Here is a 17,752-nt window from a genome sequence, read left to right on the forward strand (position 1 = left end):
CCTGCCAGCTTGGTATTTCATCACCTCTTCCCTTACAGCCCTACAACAGTGAACACAAGAGTTTGCCTATGGCAAAGCAGGGGTTACGTGCCCCAGCTGGTCTGGTGTCAGAGCAGTCGTTGGGACTCTTCTAACGTTTGTGCGTTCCTGGCTTCCTGGGTTTGCTCACTGCCAGGTCTACCTGTAGCTTTACCAACTTGAGGAAGAGCTATTTGTGTAAAAGGAACAAAGTCTTTGCTCGCATTACATGGAAATGACAATGTGCCCTCAAACGTGTGACCCTCCACTCAACACTGAGTGCAGAAACAACCCTTTGGTACCGCACTACATTCCCTGCCTATTATTACCCCACTACTTTTCCCCCGATTATATTGGACCTGTGCGTGGCAGCCTCGCTGAGTTTGCAAACAGTCGGGGAAAACAACCTTTCTCTAACTTCTGTCAATGAGAAAGACAGGAGCACAGGCCAGGTCCCTGCAGCTCAGCTCCCAGCTTTGTTATGATCCTTGTAAACCCCGGGGCAAATCCACCGGAGAGTTTCAAAGCCAACCTAAGAGTCTTTTTCTTTATGAGAGCTGAAAATCTTTAACCAGTTCTGAAGTTTAACCTTGAGCTCCGCGCTTTCATCCCCTCCTCTGTCAAACAGCCACAAGTGGCCACTTGTGTTGAATTGTGCAAGCGTGTGAGCACGTGTAATAAACACACAGCCAGAATACAAACTCAGAACGATGCAGACAAGCGAAGACGAGCAGCACAGCTCAGGATCAGCTATATCATTAGGGCTGATCTGTAATTAGAAGTCAGACTAGCCTGAGCCCCTGCTGCGTACAGAACAATACTCTTGCACAGAAATGTACATGGTGATGCTTCTTCCCACAATTAAACCTGTTCTTAGCACTGCATGTCACAAGAGGCCACACTGCTTGCGGCTTGCTTGAAGAGTCAGGGCAGCCCCGCACCTGCAGAGCCCTTGCCCCTGATCTAACAGCAAAAAGCCACCACCTGCTGTGCTTCCTGGGAAAAGGAGTAGAAATGACAGTGATTAAGCATCTGTTCCTAGGTGGCACCTCACCCTGTAGCAATGCTCTCCTTTCTGGCGCTTGGAAATGAACCTGGTTTCACTGATAGCCTTGGAACACAGCCGCCTGGCAGCTCTGGGTAGCTCAAACTTAATTAGCTTCAAGCTGTTAAATGCATCAAGAACCGGCTATTAGCGAGCTCGCAGCCACTTCCACTCTCCTACCCAAGCGGTGCACGCTCACCTCAGCAGCAGGATGCAGGACAGGGTCACCAGCTCTGGCGTAGCAAAGTGACAGCCTCAGATCAAGAGGATCATGATGGGGCTCAGGATGCAGAGTCAGCTCCTGCCCATGGTCCCCAGGGTCCCACTGCAGACAGTGCCCGGGGCTGTACCCTGCTGCCGAGGCCAGCAATCCTCTGGGGGTGACATGCCTCTGAGCCCATGCCCAGGACTGCACAGAAAGGCACCAACATGAACTCAGATGAAAATCTCACTTCCAAAGCCACGAAGCGTCAAGCAGGGAAGCGGAACGAGCTGCGCAGTGCTCTCAGCCCTCCGGCTTGTTTTGTCCTTTTACCACTGTGACCGCCTCCACTCCTTCTCTCTTTTCGCTTGCCTACAGGAACAGCTCTGACGGACAAGAAAGCTTTCGCCAGCCCCCAGCTCCCTGCCCTTGCCATTTGCTCCTTGGGATCCTTCATCATCCCACAAAGCCAACTGGTCACTGAAGTGACTGCAGTAGTGCAGATGAAGCTGGTGAAGGGTCTGGAGAGCAAGGGAAGGGCTGCCCCAGCATCTTCTCCCCACACGGGGCCTGCCAGGAGCTGTGGGGCTGCAGTGGCCCGAGGGGCGGGAGCACGCTGAGCCCTGCGGTCCTGATGTGGGGTTAATGTTTAACCGGTCGTAAATGGGAACCTGCTTTCAACAGCCCTCTGATGGAACGCAGATAGAAGGAGCAGGGCTGGGGGCAGAGCGCTGCAGGCCCCTGGAACAGAAAGCCTGAAATAAACCAAAACTGTTAGTTATGTTTTGAAGGGAAAAGCCAATGAAACAAACAAGCCTCACAGAAAAAGAAACGTACAAACTGAAGGTGAAGCACTGGGGCCACGGTGTCACCTCCCACCTTCTTCTTGACCCCGTGTCCCAGACAACCCTCCCCACCACCAAAACCCCCAAGGAGCCAAAAACCCCATTTTCAGCGCTTCCCACACCACAGCACTGCTGTGTTCCTGTGGTTGTTGGTACGATTTTATTCCTGGAAAACCCCAGGAGCGCACAACACCCAGAATTGCTGAGCACCCCATCTCTGCCATTGGTGCTCTGCTGGAGTGGGGCTTTTCAGGAGGAAATAACCACTTTTGGAAACAGCCACTTTTCTCCCCTTCCTATGATTCAGCCCCAAATGGCGTGATTACCTTATTGAAGGCTCCAATGCTTTCATTGCCAGGATGGCAATGCTCTTCCACTGACCTTTCACCAAACACCACTGCCACTGTGAACTTAACCAGCACCTGGGCTGGGTTGTGGCTTTAATTACCTCTTTGGCAATTATCACAGCCATTACTTGCTGCTCACATCTCCCGCGGCTCCAGCTTTCCCTGCAAGCTGGAGGAGCGGCTCCATGGTACAAACTTTGTCCTGCCGAGACACCTTGTCCGCTCCACACCATTGGAGACACTCCTTGACCAAGCTCCAGAGCCCTGAGCTTGAGGGTGCTCAGCAAACCATGACCCCAGTTCACACCCCGGGCTCTGCCCACAGCTCTGCTTGAAGCAGACACCCCCGAGCCCCCGTGCAGCCTGGAGAGCCGGTATTACCGGTGGGTGCAGGTTTTGTCTCACCCCAATGTCTCTTCCAGCTGCAAGGAGCCGTGCACCCAGCTCCCTGAGGCTGGCGGGTTGGTTGGCTGGCCTTCCCCCTCCGCTTTTCTCTCTTTTTTTCTTTTTCCCCTCCCATAAAGCTTAAGTTATTTAGGTGTTTTGCTTTTTTTTTTTCTCTCCCACAGGTTCAGGTGGAGGTGGAGCAGCGGGAGGGTGGGAGGGCAAGAAGGATGGCCAGCCCCTCCTGCAGGCCTGGCGCCCAGTGATTGGGGAACCCAGCAAGGGGCATGGACTGAAGAAGGGAGGGGGGAGGGGGGAAATAATAAATTAAAAAAAAAACCACACACACACACAGAAAAACCCAGCGAAAGCACTTGTCAGGCAGGCAGCTCAAGCAGCACAGGGGGAAGACAGACAGCAGGAAGCCTGGAGGAATCTCCTGCAGGTAAACACAGCTTTCCGTTGCTTCCCACTCTGCATCGAGGCGTCTTGGCCAGGGTCAGCAGGGTCACGCCCTCTCCCCACAAGCTCTGTTGCTTAGCCTCCATCCCTGCTGCTTGCTCCCTGCCTCGGTTGCTTTCCCCATGGTTTTCCTCCAGCGGGATGCCATGGTCCAACCATTGTGCTCGGATCACTACAAAACTGGGCTGTCCCCCAACCCAAAACATAGGAAATGGGAGTGTGCTGTGAGTTCCCCTGTGCTTCTCCTTCAGCCCCGCACTAAGCTGCCCTTTCAGCACCCATTTCATGCCCTAGAGCAAAGGCTGTGCCTCCTTATGGGGCTAGGGAGGTGCTGAGGGCCTCCTTGAGCTCTCCAGCCAGCCCGCACCCTGCTGGGACTTCCTTCTTTCCAACCACAAAATGATGGGTTAGCCAGGACTGAGCGCAACCGGAGCATCCCCACCAGGCTGAAAAAGCCCCACACCACCCCAGTGTGGCATCTCCCACCCTTTCCCCATGCAAAAGCCTGCCAGGGAGGCTCTCCAGCCCCTGCTCTTCCATCCTTGACCATGGAAAAACTCAGTTAATGCTTTAGGTATCAATTATTTTCCAGCTGCTCAAGCGTCCCCTGCGTACCTTGACCCCGTTTTCACCCAGAGCCAGGGCTGCTGTGCCAAAGGGAGGTGAGGTACCTCCATGCCCAGCTGCAGACCTCCCCCTTCCTCACAACACCCACAGCACAGGCACAGCTTCTTCAGGGGAAAACTGGGTTTCATCATTTCCAAACCAGTTTGCAGTCACGAGTGAAGAAGCTCTGGGGCAAAGAGGCAGCCAGGGCAGATTTTATCCCTCCTGGCCCCAGCAGTTTGGCTGGATGTGTTTATGGTAGTACTGCCTTGCATAAATACCAGCACCGTGACGTCCTTGTTATTCCCAGCAGGCACAGTGCCCACACTGGGGGCTCTGCGGGTGCTCAGGGACGGAGGAGCCCAACCCCACAGCCAGGCTCTGCTTCACCTTTTGTTCCCAGCGTGATGTACTGGCAAGGTGTGGGGTGTCCTCCCTGCTCCCCCTCTTCCCATGGGGCACAGTGGCAAATCGTGTGATGCCATTCAGGGATGGTCCCTGGGCACGGCCTCAGGGCGGCACTGTGCCTCCTAATGTGACCGCTGCGCCCACTCGCTGTGAAAGCTCACGAGATAGGAAGCCCCGTGCTGCTATAAATAAACCCCGTGGTTTAATTAGCAATTCCAACGGGCACGTCGGGCTGGGAGCAGTGCCACAGTTGAGCCACGCAGCACAAAGGAGGGTCCCCAAGTTGCACAACCAGTGAGCAGCTGCCTTAGGGCTGCGGCTCCCAGGATGGCTTGGGGGCTGTGCTTTCACCTTGGCCCTGCAGCAGCACCCTAACCCCAACTCCAGTTTTGCCTCCATCCCAGCCCCAGTCCGCCCCGTGGCAGCAACAGGCGGACTTTGTCCTCCCGGAAAATGTGACACCAGGTGCCTCCGTCCGCAATGCCGGTAGCTGAATGCCTCTGACCACGCCATGGCAGGTAGGCTGCAGAACTCAATACTTCAAGTGTTTTCAGCCAAAAAGGCCCCCTCGCTCTCAGGCACTGCGGAGGTCCCTCTTGCTGCTCTAGGGTGGGTCCCAGCCCCAAAAACCGGCCCAGCCTGCTGCAGAGCACTGCTCCCTGCCAGACCCCAGCAGCAGAGCTTGTTTTTCTGGGGAAGCCAGGAGGGCAACAGGGCTGTCGTGCCTCAGGTTAGATAGCAGGGAAAATTTCTTCTCAGAAGGAGCAGTGAGGCACTGGCACAGGCTGCCCAGGGAGGCGGTGGGGTCCCCGTCCCTGGAGGTGTTCAAGAACCATGGAGATGTGGCACTGGAGGACATGGTTCAGTGGGCATGGTGAGGGTGGGCAGGGGTTGGACTCAATGATCTTGGAGGTCTTTTCCAACCCTAGTGATTCTATAGTTCCATTTAGGGACATGGTTTAGTGAGTGTGGTGGGGGTGGGCTGATGACCCTAGAGGTCTTTTCCAACCTTAATGATTCAACAGTTGTATGATTCCCCGTTGCCAGAAGCTGGATCCCTGATGGCTTCCCCTTCGCTCTATGCCTCTAGATTTTTGCAGTGTGCCTCCTGAAATCCTCGCCCCGGCTGCCAACGAGACACTGGAACTGGCACTGGGAAGCCAGGCCGTGCTGAACTGCACTGTGCGCTGGGCGGTCGGTGAGCACTGTGAGCCTGTCCCCGCCTGGACCAAGGACGGGCAGTGGCTGGGCAGCGAGAGCAGCCAGGACAGCAGCTGGTAAGGAGCCCGCCCCAGGGTACATCCATCTGGCTTTCTGGGTTGCCCAACCCACAGTGGCTCCTTCTCTCCCTAGGTTGGGTCAAAATGCCTCGGAGCGTCTCCTTGCCACCGTCCTGCAGGTCAACCTCACGCACGATGCCGATTTCGGGGTGTTTTCCTGCTGGGTCAGCAACGCCACAGCCACCTTCACCCTGCGGAGAGGGGGTAGGGATACGCTGGGAGCAAGCCCTGGTGGGGACAGGAGTGGGAAACCCAAGGAGGGTGCTGGCATGGGGTGGCAGTGGTGGCTCTGTGGGTGTTGCAGAGCAGGAGAAAGAGGCATGGCTGCGTGTTGGGGTGCGAACCACAGAAAGCTGGGTCTGGGGCTGCCAGCCATGCTCTTCACTATCTTTGCAGATGTTGCGGGGCACGTGAGTGCGGTGCTCGCTGCCCTGCTGGTCCTGGTCCTCCTGGTGCTGCTGGCAGGGCTCTATGTCAGGTGCCGCCTGAGCGTGCTCCTCTGGTACAGGAACCACTACGGCGAGCTGGAGATGAACGGTGAGAAGGGAGCAGAGGAGAGGGCAGCCCCAAGATGAGCTGCCTCTGGGCCTGGGCAGGCTCCTCGCTGGCACTAACCCCCTGTTTTCCCCCTGACCACACAGATGGGAAGCTGTACGATGCTTATGTGTCCCATGCCACCGCCCCAGATGATCGGAAGTTTGTCCACTTCATTGTGAAGCCACAGCTAGAGAACCGCTGTGGCTACAAGCTCTACCTGGATGAGCAGAACATCCTGCCCAATGCCGGTAGGCAGCAGCCCTGAGGCATGGGAAAGGGGGGACAATGCTGTCACTTGGATCTGATATCCCAAAAAGGGGAGAGGATGCACTGGGCAAGGGGCTATGCTGCTTTCTCTCCCCGGTCCAGAGCCATCAGCAGATCTCATCATGAACGTGAGCAGGTGCCGGCGCCTCATTGTGGTCCTCTCTGTGGCATACCTGGAGCAGGATTGGTGCAACAGCAGCTTCAGGTATGAGCCCGCCCCCACCTGCCTCTGGGGGAGAGGGGCTGGCAGCTCCTTACCTCCTGCCCCGTGCCTGTCTCACAGGGAAGGGCTCTGGAGGTTGCTGGAGCTTTCCAAGAAACCCATCTTCATCGTCTTTGAGAGCCAGTACCGGGAGATCGCGCACCCTGCCATCAGCCTGCTGAAGCAGCACAGGAGCGCCGTGACCTTGCTGGTGTGGCGAGCGGGCTCCATGGTAAGGGCCGAGCAGGGTCCAACCCTGGTGCCCCATTTCATATCAGGCTCCAGATCTGCGCGCTCACGTCTCCAACGTACACAGGAAGGAGCCCTGCTCTAGGGTGTCCCCTGGCCAAGGAAAGCAGGGCAGCACAGCTCACACTGTAGGGCCAGGCTGGGAGCCGCAGCTCTCCAGCAGGTCAGACTGGTTTCTCCGTCGCTATGTGGGCATGCTGCCATGGCAGAGCGCAGCCCTCACCTTGGCTGAGCTCCCGGCTGCAGGAGGAGCCTTCTCCAGACCTGCGCAGGGCTGGGCAGGGCTGTGCTGCGGCCCAGCACAGCTCGTCTCCTTCTCACCCCACGCAGACCCCATCATCAGACTTCTGGAAGGAGCTGTGCCTGGCCCTGCCACGCAAGTTGGCCTTCCGAGGGACCATGGGGGACCCGCAGACCCAGCTCCAGGAGGACAAGGACCCCATGCTCATCCTGCACAGCAGCTACTTGGACAGCCGGGGGGACCCCCACCCAGATGGAGACCTGGGTACAGGTCCTTGTCAGCCACCTCCTCTCCTGGGTTGGGGGGGAAAGTTGGGTTGACCCCTTCCCCGACACTTGACCCCTCTCTGCTCCTTCCAGGCCTCCGTGGATGTGCTTTCAGAAGTCCCCTTCCTCCTCGCATCGGTGGCCCTGGGGGGCCCATGGCTTTGGCCACTGGCACGCTGGAGGACACGCAGCTGAAGGACAGCCACAGATCCGAGATTGACGTCTCCGACCTGGGCTCACGCAACTACGGGGCCCGCACGGACTTCTACTGCCTGGTGACAGAGGATGACATCTGAGCAGAGCCACAGCCAGGCTGCTGCATCCCAGCGTCCCCACACCCTGTGGGACTGCACAGACTCTGGTCATGGTTCCAGGATCCCAGGCATTCAGAAGAAATGAAGCTGGGAGGAGAGGAGCTGGCTCCAAGCAACATGCTCCATGGTGGAAAGCCATGACGAGGGGACATTCCTGTCCACAGTGCCTGGGCACCCTTAGGTGCTAGGTCCTCCTGCCTTGCCCTGGGTAGAAGGGACATTTTTCCTGGCTGATGGACCAATGCTGGGATTGGTGATGCCCTTGGAGAAGCAGCATGTGCCCACGTCCCTTTGCCCCTCATTCCCCTACCCTAGTTGCTTGAGGCAGCATCACCCTCTCCCCCACAGAAATCCCGGTGGCAATAAAACACTGCTGCTCCCGTGGGTCTCATCTATCTGCAGGGACACGGGTGACACTGGTGGATTCCGCAGTGAGTAGTGAGGCCGTGTCCACGGGTGCTGGCCAAGCACAGGGACATTGTTCAAGGTCTTTATTTTGGGGATACACAGTGCACAGCCTCTACATGGAGAGCTGGTGGGACAGATGCACTGCCCGATCCCCAGCGGGTCCCCACATCCAGTATGTGGGGGGGGGGGCCCTCATGGCCGCACTGCTCGCTCTCCCCCCCTCCCAACCCCCCCCTCTGCTGACTTCCCAGCCCCTGTACCTACTCTACCCCATTTCCCAGATGGGGCACACCCCAAGCGCAGGGTCTCCGTCCCCAGTCCCAAACCCCACCGGCAGACCCAAGCGACCCACAGCCTCCCCCGCACACCCCAACCCTCTGCCTCTGCTGGGTGAGCTTTGAACTCGCACTGGCCCCACCTGCACTGGGCACCGAGGGCATCTCCCCACCCCGCGGGGAGACGCCACCCAGCAAACACAAGCTAGCTGGCCCTGCCTGGATCTTGCTTACACAGCACCGGCCCGGAACAGCCCCAGGTCCTTAACAGAGCAGCTATGGGGTCCTTGCTGCTAAGTGGACACTGATGCTGCTTCTGGCTCCTTGCAGCCAAGGTGCAGCCCCTTAAAACTTTGGGGAGACACCAGTGGCCACCCCGGATGCCCCCAGGCCACCCTGTGCTATACAAAGCCCCGCCCCCATGCAAGGGCACAGCCCAGCACACTGAGATTCTGGGAGCTCAGCCCTAATTAGTGGGGGGCAGCTGGGATACGGACACCCCCAAAAAGCCTCCCCAGAGCTTCCTGCCCCTCTGCCAAGCTTGAAGTGGTGCAAAAATGGGGGGGGAGGGGAGGACATTTTCAGCCCCTTCATCCCCAGCCCAGAGATGGGGTGCCCAGCAGCAGCGGGTAGGCGCAAGGGACATGAGGAGCAGTGGGGACTACGCTACAGAGCGGGAGTCCTGCGGTGAGCGGCTACTCCGGGGTCACAGGAGGCAGCAAGGCGCGTCCCGGAGGGGAGACTGAGGGCTGTGCAGTCCCTTCTCCCTGTGGCTGTTCTTAGAGGCTGAGGAAGTCCTCCTTCCGGTACCCCTTCTGCAAGAAAACAGGCCGCCTGTCACCCAGTGGGACGACCCTACTGCTGTCACTGCCCCTGTTCAAGGACACGTGTGGCCACACCTCACCAGGAGGTAGGGACTGGGAATGCAGACACACTCTTCTCCAGCGTACTGTGCCCACCCTGGGCACCTGGGTGTTCCCATCCCTCGAGGCACCTGGCACCATAGGATGATGCTCTGGGGATGTTCCCACCTCTTCACGAGGTGGAGGCGTGGAGCCAGGGTAAGTCATATGCCTGGAAGCATTTGGGTGGGGCAGATTTCTAGGGTGAAGCCCCCAGCCACGACTCCCTTGGGCTCCTCCCCAGGATCCCACACCGGAGGGAGGTACGTACCACCTTGAAGTCCCGGTGGAGTTTGGTGTATTGCCACATGTTGCCCAGGAGGCTGGCTGCTGCCCTGGAGGACTTCTCATTGTCTGGGCTGGAGTAGAGAGAGAAAATACAACCATGTTTTGGGTACCACAGAGCATGGGATGGTGCCCACCAGCCCAAGGATAGCACCCCATAAAGGCTGAGGGCTGATGGAAAGAGGCAGAAGACTAAAGGCTGGAGGCCACCACAGTGGGCTGGGTGGCAAAGTGCTTCTAGTACGAGTGGTGAGAAGCACCCAGATGGGAAAGAGATGGCTGCAGTGACAAGCAACCCCATGGCTGGGGTGGAAAAATAGACCAGGAGCTCCCACCTGTCCCTCCTCTTCTTGACATAGAAGAGCTTCCTGAGGCCATCAAAGTAGACGATGTCGCGAGCAGCCATGGGGCTCTCCACCACCAGGTTGTTGAGCACCGCAATGATGTTCACGATAACATCAGCAGGCGGTGCCTTGTCCCCGACGCTCCCCGGCAGCTTCTCAATCAAGTGGCTGACCACTTTGGTGGCTGGAAGGCAAAGGCAATGCATCAGGTCTAGCAGCCAGCCCCGTAGGATGCAGGGTGACCTAGGGAGGAACCCTGCAGCCAAGGACCCATGAGGCAGCACCAGGGGTTGCTTCAAGCTCTGTGCTGAGACTCTCTGGCACCTGGGTTGGGGCAGGAGAGGCATAGCCAGGGAAGACAGTGGGGCTGGAGGCAGAGCAGAACACGCCAGGGATGTTTGGTCAGTGGGGACAGACGGGACACCACACAAGTGTGTGTCTAGCTATGAGCATGTGCTGAGACATGCCTGGAGGTAAGCAGAGGCCAAGCTGAAGATCAAAAGGGATGGAAAGCATCCAGTGCACTCTCCTGTGCCACCCCGGCCCTGCCCTCCCCAGCACTCACACATCTCGTCCTTGTTGCGCGCATGGCGGGACAGGTTGCGGATGAGCCCCGTCAGGGAGCGCAGCTGGTGGTGGTCAGCGGTGCGGACACGGTCCAGCACGGGGTTCAGGATGCGTTCCTGCTCCAAGGCCAGCCGGCTCAGCACGCCTGCCCACTGCAGAGGCAAAAACACACGGTAGAGGCTCCCACTGGGTCTGCCCCATCCTCCTCCTCTTACTCAGTGCAGCAGGGTGACCTGACTGGCGAGGAGCATGATGGCCACATCCCCCCAACCCAGGCAGGGCTGCGACCAGCACTGACAGCCAAGCAAGACGGGACAAGCCCAGGGAATGCTCTCCACCCGTGTCCTCACCCTGCGGTCCCCAGCAGTGATGTTCTGCAGGGCCCCCGAGGCTGCCTCGGTTGTGTGCTTGTTGAGCTCGCAGCGCTGCAGCAGCCGGTTGTAGATGCCCACAATCTGCGGGTTCCAGAGCCACTCCATCCCCTTGGGGTCCTTGGACACCTCCGTGAAAGTGACGATGTCTGCATTCAGATAGTGCTGCGGGGACAAGGGGAGCAGCATTAGACCCAGAGAGAACATCCCCTCTGTGTTGTCCCCTTGGTGTGGGCACCCCCAACTTGGCAGGAAGTGGACATGTCAACCCAGCTGTGTCACACCCCTCAGCGTGGGGGGGGGGTTTTGCACCCATTGCTACATGCAAGCAGCACCTGATTCACCCTCTGAGTTCACCCATGTGTCCCACCCAGCAGCCAAGCCTGGTGTCCACCTCCACCCACAATCACCGTGTTCACCAGCTGCTTTCCCATGCTTCCACGCCCCAGGTGATGCAGCTGTCACAGCACAAAAATGCCACGGTCCCATCCCCCCCTCCATCCCCTAAGCCTGCTGACCTCTCGAGCTTTCTTGCTCTGGGGGCTGAAGCAGCCCACCAGTTCCCCTGTCACGGTGCCACCGTTGTTCCTGCGGTGGCCTTCCAGACGCTGGAGGGAGGAGGGGGGCATTTCGTCATAGAGGCGGTAGGAGAGGTTGCGCAGGACGCAGACAGCATTCTCCACGCTCTGGGGAAAGAAATGGGACACAAAGGGTGGAAGCCAGTCCTGGTGAGCTGGCACACCCTCCAGGGCACAGTCCCACAGAGTTGCACTTGGGCTCCATGGTCAGAGTCACATCCATGGCACCACCACTGGCAGTACCCCAGCGTGCCCGGTAAGCTTGGACAGATCCAGCTTGGTTTTCCCCGCTTTGTGAAGGATGCCTGGTGACCCCAGGGGACACAAGGGAGTGAGTAAAACCCTGTCTGAGGACACTGAAGCCCCAAGCCCTACAAGCAGAGCAAATCTCGAGGCTCACCTTGTCCTCTGACTTCCCCACTTCTAGGGAGCTGTTCACATAGTGGATCATGGCGTCCACCAGCCCGTGGCACTCACGCATCTTCTGTCGGGTTTGCTGGCTTGCAGAGCTCAGATTCCTGCATGGGGAACATGGGTCCATCACAGCAAGAAGTGGCCACCACGGCCACTCCATCCTGGTGCCCCAGTACGGCCGTGAGGGCAGCTAATGCTTGTCCCATGGGGTTGACGACACTTGGCCTTGATGCACAAGCGCTGCAAGGAATGGGGACCTCAAAAACAAGCTCTAGGGACCTCACTCACTGGATTAGCAGTACAGGAAGTGTTTTCTCCCCTATCTAAACCTTTATCTGCAGTAGGACTGAAGCTGGTCCACAGCAGGTACCTGAGGAAGCCCGTGGAGTTGTAGAAGATCTCTGCCTCAGAGGGGTTCTGCTGGATGACACCTGAGCCACCCAGCCCAGAGAGGGGGACCAGGACCAGGTCCGTGAGCTGCTCCAGTGTGTCTCGAGCCAAGCGATCCTTCAGGTTATCACTGGAGGAGAGATTCCATAGGATCCCTGCGTGGAAGAAAGGGATCCTCAGTCCCGGGGACAGCTAGAGAGCAGGTCTGCCCTGGCCCACCTCATGCTGGCCACTCAGCCATGAGACAGCTCACGGTTGCGGACACCACCCAGGTGTGTGCTGACAACACAAAGATGTCCTCACGCAGTATCACCCTGGCCTTACTCACACGCTGGGGGGACCAGATGCCACCTCAGTGGGAGGAGGACCCCAGCCCGGCCCTGCAGCCACCTCTGACCTGTGACATTCTTGCGGAGCTCATCATCAGGCTCCCGCAGCGTCCTCATGAGCTCATAGATGCCGTTCTCCTCCACCAGTGCCAGCTTGTTCTCAGCATTGTCGTAGATGAGGTTGCGCATGGCACCTGTTGCATGGCGCTGCACCTCCTGGTTGGGGCTGTTAAAGAGCTTCACCAGCTTGGGCATGGCCTGGAGGCTGCGGGCCTACAGTGGGAAACATAGGTTGGGTGGAGAGGCCAAGCCAACTTCCCACAGGGTCTGGGGCTCCCCTCCATCTCCTTCACCCTCCCGAGTGTGCCCTACCATACTGGAGGGGCTCAGGAGACCCTTTCCCTTTGGTGCCCACCTGCTTCTTGGCATTACTGTCACTGTAGCATTTGTGCTGGAGGTAGGCAGCGCCCAGGACTTGCAGGTTGGGGTCACTGGCTATCAGGTACTTCACCGCTGAGGGCAGGTCGATGTCATCAAACCTGGAAGACATCGGCAGATGAGGAAGAGCCCAGGCTCCAGGAAGAGCCCCAAGGGTCTTCCACCTCTGCTCCCACCACACCCCACATTTTAGAGGTAACCTGCCAACCTGTCTCCCTCCCCATCACACTCCTCCTGGCTTAGCAAGCACCTTTGCAACCCCACATCTCAGGATGGTTTCATGGTAGGAGCCAAGAGCATATGCAGGACACACTTAGAGGTGAACTCACACCACACTCCATGACTATGGGCCCAAATCATGCCAGCCACCTCACCACTCCTCCTTCCCTTACAGCCAGGCGAGAACTGAGGAGTTTAGCCTGAAACCAACCAAGTGACTCACGAGAGCAAAGCACTAGGCTGGTTGGCACTCACCCTCCTGACTGCTGGGTGAGCAGCGTGCTGTGCCCGTTGTACATATCCATGGCGCGCTGGTCCTGCAGGTGGTGGCTGGACTCCGCCAGGCTGCGCACGGAGGGCGCACGGGAGCTGTGCTCCACCATGCCCATGTAGGAGCTCCCTACGGCCGCCTGCGAGGATGGCTGGATGCTGCCAAAGGAGCTGGTGCTCAGCCGTGAGCGGTTGTTGCTCTGGAAGCGCTGGAGCGTGCGCATGGCTGGCGCCCGAATGGTGCGGCTCTGGGGCACCTCTCCACCATCCAACCAGTCGGAGCTCTTTGCATTGGAACCAGTGCTCATCTGCCTCTCGAAGGTGTACGAGCGGCTGAAGCCACCGTTGCCTTGGCTTTTGTAGAGGGACCGGTGCCCCATGGGGTCCAGCTGCTCCGAGATGATGCTGTAGCGGTCATCTGTGGCGCTGGGAGGCAGCGGTCCGTCAGCCAGCCGCAGGGAGCGCAGTGACAGCGTGTCAAAGCTCTGCCGGGCCCGGTAGTTGCGCTCGTGGAAGGAGCTGGGCCGTGGGGAGGTGTTGGCAGCCTGCGACACGGCGTAGCCCACGCCGTAGCTCCGGCCCTTCGGCATGCCCCCGTTGCTGATGGTTGCCATGCGCTTGTGTGGCGTGAGGTCCACAGCCGACCGCGAGGACCAGCTGCTGCCCTTGAGCGTGCCAAAATCTTTTTTGCCCATGGATTGGTACAGCTGGGGGAGAAGCATGGGGTAAAGGGAGGGTGCCCATGTGGACATTCCTCCGTCCTCAACACAGGAAAAGGAAAGGACAGAGCCAAGAGCCTCCTTGGTGCTGCCTAATCATAGAACCATTAGGGTTGGAGAAGGCCTCTAAGACCACATCCAACCACCAGCCCATCCCCACCATGCCCACTGACCACGTCCCTCAGTGCCACATCACCACAGTTCTGGATCACCTCCAGGGATGGTGACTCTACTACCTCCCCGGGCAGCCTGTGCCAGTGCCTCACAGCTCTTCCAGAGGAATTTTTCCTAAGATCCAACCTGAACCTCCCCTGGTGCAACTCCAGTCCATCAACACTTGCCCTATCACCGTACCCCGGAGAACAGGCATTCCCCACCTCGCCACAACCTCCTCTCAGGCAGCTGTAGAGAGTGATGAGGTCTCCCCTGAGCCTCCTCTGCTCCAGACTGAACCATCCCAGCCCTCCCATCACACTTGTGCTCCAGACCCCTCACGGCTCCGTTGCCCTTCTCTGAACACGCTCCAGGGCCTCAAAGTCTTTCTTGTAGTGAGTGGCCCAACACTGAGCACAGCACTCAAGGTGCAGCCTCACCAGAGGCTCACCAGCCACCGTCAGATAATTTCCAGATGCTTTTCTCCCACACAACTTTCCACTCTGCCCCAAGCCTACAGCGCTGCCTGGGGGTGTTGTCACTCAAGTGCAGGACTTGGCACTTGGTCTTGTTGAACTTCATCCCATCGGCCTCAGCCCATCGATCCAGCCTGTCCAGATCCCTCTGTAGGGCCTTCCTACCCTCAGGTAGGTCAACACTAAGCTCTCTAAGCCATCCCCAGGTAGCACAGAGACGTGTGCTTAGTCCAGAGGGTGTGAGCCCTCAGTACGTACCGAGCCTTTGGAGTCCAAGCCATTGGTCTGGGAGCGGGAGCTAAAGGAGGAGCGCACGGTCGTGCCATACGGGCCGCCTGCGGGATGGAGATGGGAGAGAATGCACTGATCTGAGCAAGCTGGGACCAACACTGCCTCCCACCTCAGTGCCCTTGATGGGCAGGGGGGTGGTGGAAGGGGGCTGAGAGCCAGACGGCTGGAGAAGTGCCTGTCTTCCAGCCACAGGGTGCAGGAAGAGGCTGCGGAGGAGGCAGCGCACCTCCCACGGCCTCTCCACTTTTCAAGATGCCCCGACGGGGAGAGCAGTAATTGCTACCTTGGTGTGGACACGGCAGCTCAGCATGGCTCCCCTTGGCCTTACTCGAGCTGGGATGTGGGCTCAGGGGGCTGGCCATGCCACAGTGCAAGGCTTAGCTGTGGCCTGGTGCTGCAGGAGCCTGCAGAAAGCACAAACGTGCCCCACATCCCACCAGGCAGCCATCACTTGGGTGCCACCAGAGCAGGGACAGCTAAGGATGGGGACATCCAGGTTAGGGCCAACAAGGCGCAGGGATGCCAGGGGGCTCTCCCGTGATTGGGGCACAGCCCGGGGCGCAATGGGGCGAAGCAGCAGGGCGGAGGCCGTGAGCTCAGACGTTAAATGGAGGCACTTGGAGCCTGGCCAGCGAGGCAAGACAGCGCCGAGAGCCCAGGGAAGGAGCCGCTGAGAGCGACCCAAAGTGGGACAACGGGATCCCAGTTCCCTCATGGGGCAAACTGAGACATGGGGGCAACCAACCCAGGCTGGAACCGTCCTGCTCCAAGGCACAAAGCCCCTGTTTGGGTCAAAAGAAAAGGGGAACCCCCCGCCCACAGAAAGCCGCCCCGCGGTCTCCCACCTCTGCCGTCCAGCGGGTCAAGTGCAGCAGACTCGGGGCGTGGGGCGGCCGCCTGCCCCCGCAGCATCATCCGGATGCGGACCTGCTCCTGGACGCGAGCGCTGCGCAGCCGCTGGGCCTCGGCCGCCTCTCGGCCGCGACCGTCCAGCTGGCGGTCCGAGGGCAGAGCCAGCGAGCAGACGCCGGCCTCGGGCTGCAGGGCCGACAGCAAGAAGGCGTTAGTCTCCTGCATGGCGGCAGCGGCGAGCGGGGCCGAGGCGAGCGCGGCCGCCCTGTGCAGGTGTGTGCGGCGGTGACGGCGGCGGGGCCTTCCCTGAGCCGTAGGGAGGCACCCGGCCCGCCCCGCTGCTGCCACGCCTCGGTGCCGCTGCTGCCTGGGCAGAGACAGGGGTAACGTGGGCCCCTAGATGAGCCCCTAAGGTGCCCACAGGTGGAGGGTGGGGTGAGGACGAGCCCACAGCTGCGGTGACGAGAGCTGGACTCTGTGGGCAGGCCCCCCATGGACCCCAGCAGGCCCAAGGAGGTGGGCCCTGGGCCTCCAAGCTGACCTCTGGACCACTACATGGCTTCTCCAGCCAGCCTCAGACTCGGCCTACGCACTGACACCCAGACCCCCAGGCAGCCTCCATGCTGACCCCCAGCCCTCCACGTGGTCTCTCCAGCCAGCCCTAGATCCCAGGCAGCCTTCTTGGAGAATCCCAGAGCCCTGCACAGCTTCCACATTGACCCCTAGTGAGCCAAGGACACCAACAATCTCCTACAGACCCCCCACGTGGCCTCACCAACCAGCTCTTGACCCCAGGTCCCCTTGGAGAGCCCCATGTGGCCCCCCAGGAGAGTCCCAGAGCCCCAGGCACCCTGCCCATTGACCCCTAGAGCCCTGGGCAGCCCCACCGGCGAGCCCTGGACCTCCAAGTAGTCCCCACAGCCAACATCTGCCTACAAAAAAGCCCTACACCACACCCTACAAGAGCCCACCACCACTGTTAGGGCACAGTGGCCGGGCCCCTTCCTGCTTTGCTTTTCAAATCAGTCGGGAATTAAAAAAATAATAATAATTAAAAAAAAAAGTAAAACCATGGGGCAGCTCAGCGCCGCCGGGCTGGTGGCTGTGAGCACAGAGGCAATGAATGCGGGGTGACTCAGGCGCTGCTGCGCACAGCTACTAATTAGGCTCACCCCACCCGCACAGCCACCCCGACCAACCCCAGCTTGTGGGGCACGCCTGCTTCCAAAACCCCCAGCGGCTTTGTTCCACTGCTTTCCCCCTGCCCGAATTCTTGAAGGGAGCCATGCACTCCTGAAACAAGTTGTGTATGTTCTCAGCCCCACACAGCCCGTGGTGGCCTCGGCGTCACCGCTTTGGCCCCGCCTGGCAGAATTGTTTTGGGGTTGGGCAGCCAGTGAGCTGGCTGGGGCTTGCAACACCGGGCACTGACAGCTCAGAATGGCTTTTGTCCTTTGGTAGGAGGGGGGGAAAGAGCAGTAAGGAATGTGCCGCTGTCAGCAGGAGCAGTGGTTGGCGCGGGGCAGGAGAGAGTTCCAAGGACAGGGATCTGTCCCCTGCATCGTTAAGGCCCCCAATCTTGGTGGCCAACCCCACTGTGCCTGGAGACCTATGACCCCCAGATCTCCCCCTCTCTCGCTGGGGGGCTCCGTAGGGTTTGGGGTAGGGGTCACAGCCAATCCTTTTGGGGGTCTACAGCCCTAAGGGGACCATTCCCAGCTCCGTGCCACCCACACGGGTGCACGGTGCTTGGCAACACTCAGCAGGGCACTCCCAGCCTGCATGAATCACACTCCCT

General features: G+C 59.2%; 2 protein-coding genes across 4 annotated transcripts; one reads left to right on the forward strand and one right to left on the reverse strand.

The window, feature by feature from the left end:
- SIGIRR (single Ig and TIR domain containing) lies at positions 3,158-8,053 on the forward strand. 3 transcript variants are annotated; one of them, XM_021402999.1, is made up of 10 exons: positions 3,158-3,286; positions 4,722-4,835; positions 5,408-5,594; positions 5,671-5,801; positions 5,994-6,134; positions 6,239-6,382; positions 6,504-6,606; positions 6,685-6,835; positions 7,183-7,363; positions 7,453-8,053. In XM_021402999.1, the coding sequence occupies exons 2-10, from the start codon at positions 4,829-4,831 to the stop codon at positions 7,653-7,655; spliced, it is 1,248 nt and encodes a 415-aa protein (XP_021258674.1). In that variant the 5' UTR covers positions 3,158-3,286; positions 4,722-4,828; the 3' UTR covers positions 7,656-8,053. The 3 variants fall into 3 exon arrangements, with proteins under 3 accessions (XP_021258674.1, XP_021258676.1, XP_021258675.1); XM_021403001.1 differs by having other exon boundaries at positions 7,183-7,357; XM_021403000.1 differs by having other exon boundaries at positions 3,174-3,286; positions 4,705-4,835.
- Positions 8,150-16,294, reverse strand: PKP3 (plakophilin 3). The gene is made up of 13 exons (XM_021402998.1): positions 15,948-16,294; positions 15,070-15,146; positions 13,449-14,170; positions 12,952-13,075; positions 12,605-12,809; positions 12,188-12,362; positions 11,804-11,921; positions 11,344-11,511; positions 10,805-10,990; positions 10,453-10,606; positions 9,879-10,071; positions 9,530-9,617; positions 8,150-9,171 (listed from the first exon to the last, which is right to left on the reverse strand). Exons 1-13 carry the CDS (start codon positions 16,177-16,179, stop codon positions 9,136-9,138), a joined length of 2,478 nt encoding a protein of 825 aa, XP_021258673.1. The 5' UTR covers positions 16,180-16,294; the 3' UTR covers positions 8,150-9,135.

Source organism: Numida meleagris, chromosome 6 (assembly GCF_002078875.1).
Source record: "Numida meleagris isolate 19003 breed g44 Domestic line chromosome 6, NumMel1.0, whole genome shotgun sequence".
Classification (NCBI taxonomy): Eukaryota; Metazoa; Chordata; class Aves; order Galliformes; family Numididae; genus Numida; species Numida meleagris.